This window comes from Glycine soja, chromosome 11 (assembly GCF_004193775.1).
Source record: "Glycine soja cultivar W05 chromosome 11, ASM419377v2, whole genome shotgun sequence".
In the NCBI taxonomy this organism is placed as follows: Eukaryota; Viridiplantae; Streptophyta; class Magnoliopsida; order Fabales; family Fabaceae; genus Glycine; species Glycine soja.
In genome coordinates, this window is record NC_041012.1 from 36,798,607 (window position 1) to 36,801,021 (window position 2,415).

The window sequence follows — 2,415 nt, forward strand, 5'->3', positions numbered from 1 at the left end:
ATTCCATTATATTAATCACCCAAATTGGATTTTAAACCAAAGCCCATCACGTGAAACTATACACAAACATAAATTATTCTTAGGGGACTAATTAATTAATAATTAACCACGTTCATCATATCATGCTACTAGATAATCAGCCCTCGATCTCTACCGCACTGGCATGAAATTATTTTAATTTAAAGATCTTGAATTTGATTAAATATGTAGTTACGTTAACTATTTAAAAGAAAATAGTGATCCACAAGACTCAAATAAAATCATTTTTCATTCGGAGAAAGAGTTTATCGCCCATAATAATATCATAAGATTCAAATAGGATTACTTTAAGTTATAGATAACTCTGGTGTATACCAAAAAACGATAATCAACACTCTCTCCCAATCCTTTTCTTCTTCACTCCCTCTCTGTTTATGCACATAACCATTTGAAGCGTAACTCAAGGGGCCACACTCTCTTTCTTTGTCTCCCTTTATGATCCTGGTTTTCAATTTTTAGATCGAGAGAGCAAAAAAAATGTTTGGTGGTAATAACTGTGAGAAAATGGTAGCAGTAGTCACCCCTCAAACAGCGTCTAACAAATGGACACAGACACAACAGGTTCACGTCTCTCTCTTAATTATTAGACAAATACATGTCCACCCCAATTTTGTTGCTTTCCTTTTGGAAGAGAATATCTCCCACTGTGTTGTTATTTTTACCCTAGAACTCCAACTTAAAACACTTTCTCTTTCTTCACATCTTCTTCTTTTCCTTTTCCTCTTTTTTCTCTCATCAGTTATCTTCTTCTTTCTCTTGTTTATTATCTCAGATAGATGATCACAAGGCCCCAATGATGGGAAGAGTCATGGAAAAACCAAGCCAAGATCTTCTTCAGCAGCAACAACAAGCCCTAAAGTGCCCTCGCTGCGAGTCTTCAAACACCAAGTTCTGCTACTACAACAACTACAGCTTGTCACAGCCTAGGCACTTTTGCAAAGCCTGCAAGCGTTACTGGACAAGAGGTGGCACTCTCAGAAACGTTCCCGTTGGTGGTGGCTGCAGAAAAAACAAGCGTGTGAAGCGTCCAACAAATCACGGTGATTCTTCTTCTTCTGCTGCTAACTCTCCTTCTTCGTCCAATTCAAACCCTCCTTCACAGCCCCACATCGATAATATTATTGCCTCTAGCTCCACCACGAACCATATAAATAATATCAACCCTTTCTTTTATGGTGGTGATGTGATGAGTAGTGTTCCTTTCCCAAGGTTTAATCTTCATTCTCAATTGAATGCTCTTGGGTTAGGTTTTTCAACTGGGGTTAGTGAGAATGGGTTTAGTACTTCAAATAACAACAGCTTTTTTTCTGCTTATAACTCTATGTTTGGTTCTTCTTCTTCCTCAACTTGTGCACCTTCAACTCCTGTTATGGCTTCCTTGCTGAGTTCAACTCTTCTGCAGCAAAAGTTAATGAGTGGTGGTGGTGGTGGTGGGGTGAAGGGTAGTAGTGATCATGATCAAGGTGGCAACACTTTCCATGGCTTGGCACCGCTACAAGGGTTGCAAGTGGAAGGGAATAATAATAATAGTAATAATATTGGCACAAAAGAAGTGAGAGGTGAGGGACAAAACAGGTTTGATTGGAGTAATAATAACAATAACAACAATGGTGGTGGTGGTTGTCAAAACCAGATGGAGCATGTGGGTTTGTCTGATCCTAATTCGCTCTATTGGAACACTGCAACGGGTTTGGGTGCTTGGAGTGATCAACCTAACAACATTGGTCCTTCAGTCACTTCTCTGATCTAGAGAAAAAGATGAAGCATCGTTTTCAAAAAGCTACATATGAAGAAGAAGAAAGTCTCTCTCCCTCGTTTAATTAAGGTCATCTTTTGGTCCCTTTAGGCTTAGGTTTTGTTTTTATTGTTTTTCTGCTACTTTTTCTTTTTCTTTTTTTCTTGGGGTCAAAGTGGGTTGGTTGGATTTACTACTAGTACTTACATTGAAAAAGAAGAAAGAAAAACGAAAGAAGAAGAAGATACTTGATGAGATGAGAGCAGTTTGGGATCGGAGTGATCATGTCAGCTGCAAGAAATTTAGTTACTACACTTCAGCCTGTTAGTTTTATGTGTCAAGGTTGAGAAACATTGGTTATATTTGCGCTGAGAGGAACCTCGGATCCTCTTCTCTCATCGTGCCACCATTAGTAGTGTTTGTTTCCTGTGGAGATAGATCAAAAGGAGATGAATCCTTTGATGCAAGTTCTCCATAGTTGAGTAAGTTGGTCTTTTTTCATTAATGTATATAAGATGCAATGACATGTCCTTTTTTTTTCTACTTTCTAATGTATTGTGATTAGGTAGATGAGGTGGGAATTTAATTTCTTGTTCTATGCTGAGATATTGTTGGTTTCATTTACCTTAACTTTTTCTCAA

At 38.1% G+C, this 2,415-nt stretch overlaps 1 protein-coding gene across 1 annotated transcript; it reads left to right on the plus strand.

Moving 5' to 3' along the window:
- Window positions 1-365: 365 nt before the first annotated feature.
- LOC114377391 (dof zinc finger protein DOF1.4-like) lies at window positions 366-2,415 on the plus strand. The gene is made up of 2 exons (XM_028335874.1): window positions 366-600; window positions 812-2,415. Exons 1-2 carry the CDS (start codon window positions 517-519, stop codon window positions 1,787-1,789), a joined length of 1,062 nt encoding a protein of 353 aa, XP_028191675.1. The 5' UTR covers window positions 366-516; the 3' UTR covers window positions 1,790-2,415.

Excerpts from the sequence above, each read along its gene's own strand:
- LOC114377391 (XM_028335874.1), top strand. The coding sequence starts at position 517 with ATGTTTGGTGGTAATAACTGTGAGAAAATGGTAGCAGTAGTCACCCCT. Across the intron at positions 601-811 it reads AATGGACACAGACACAACAG|ATAGATGATCACAAGGCCCC; the intron begins GTTCACGTCTCT and ends TTATTATCTCAG.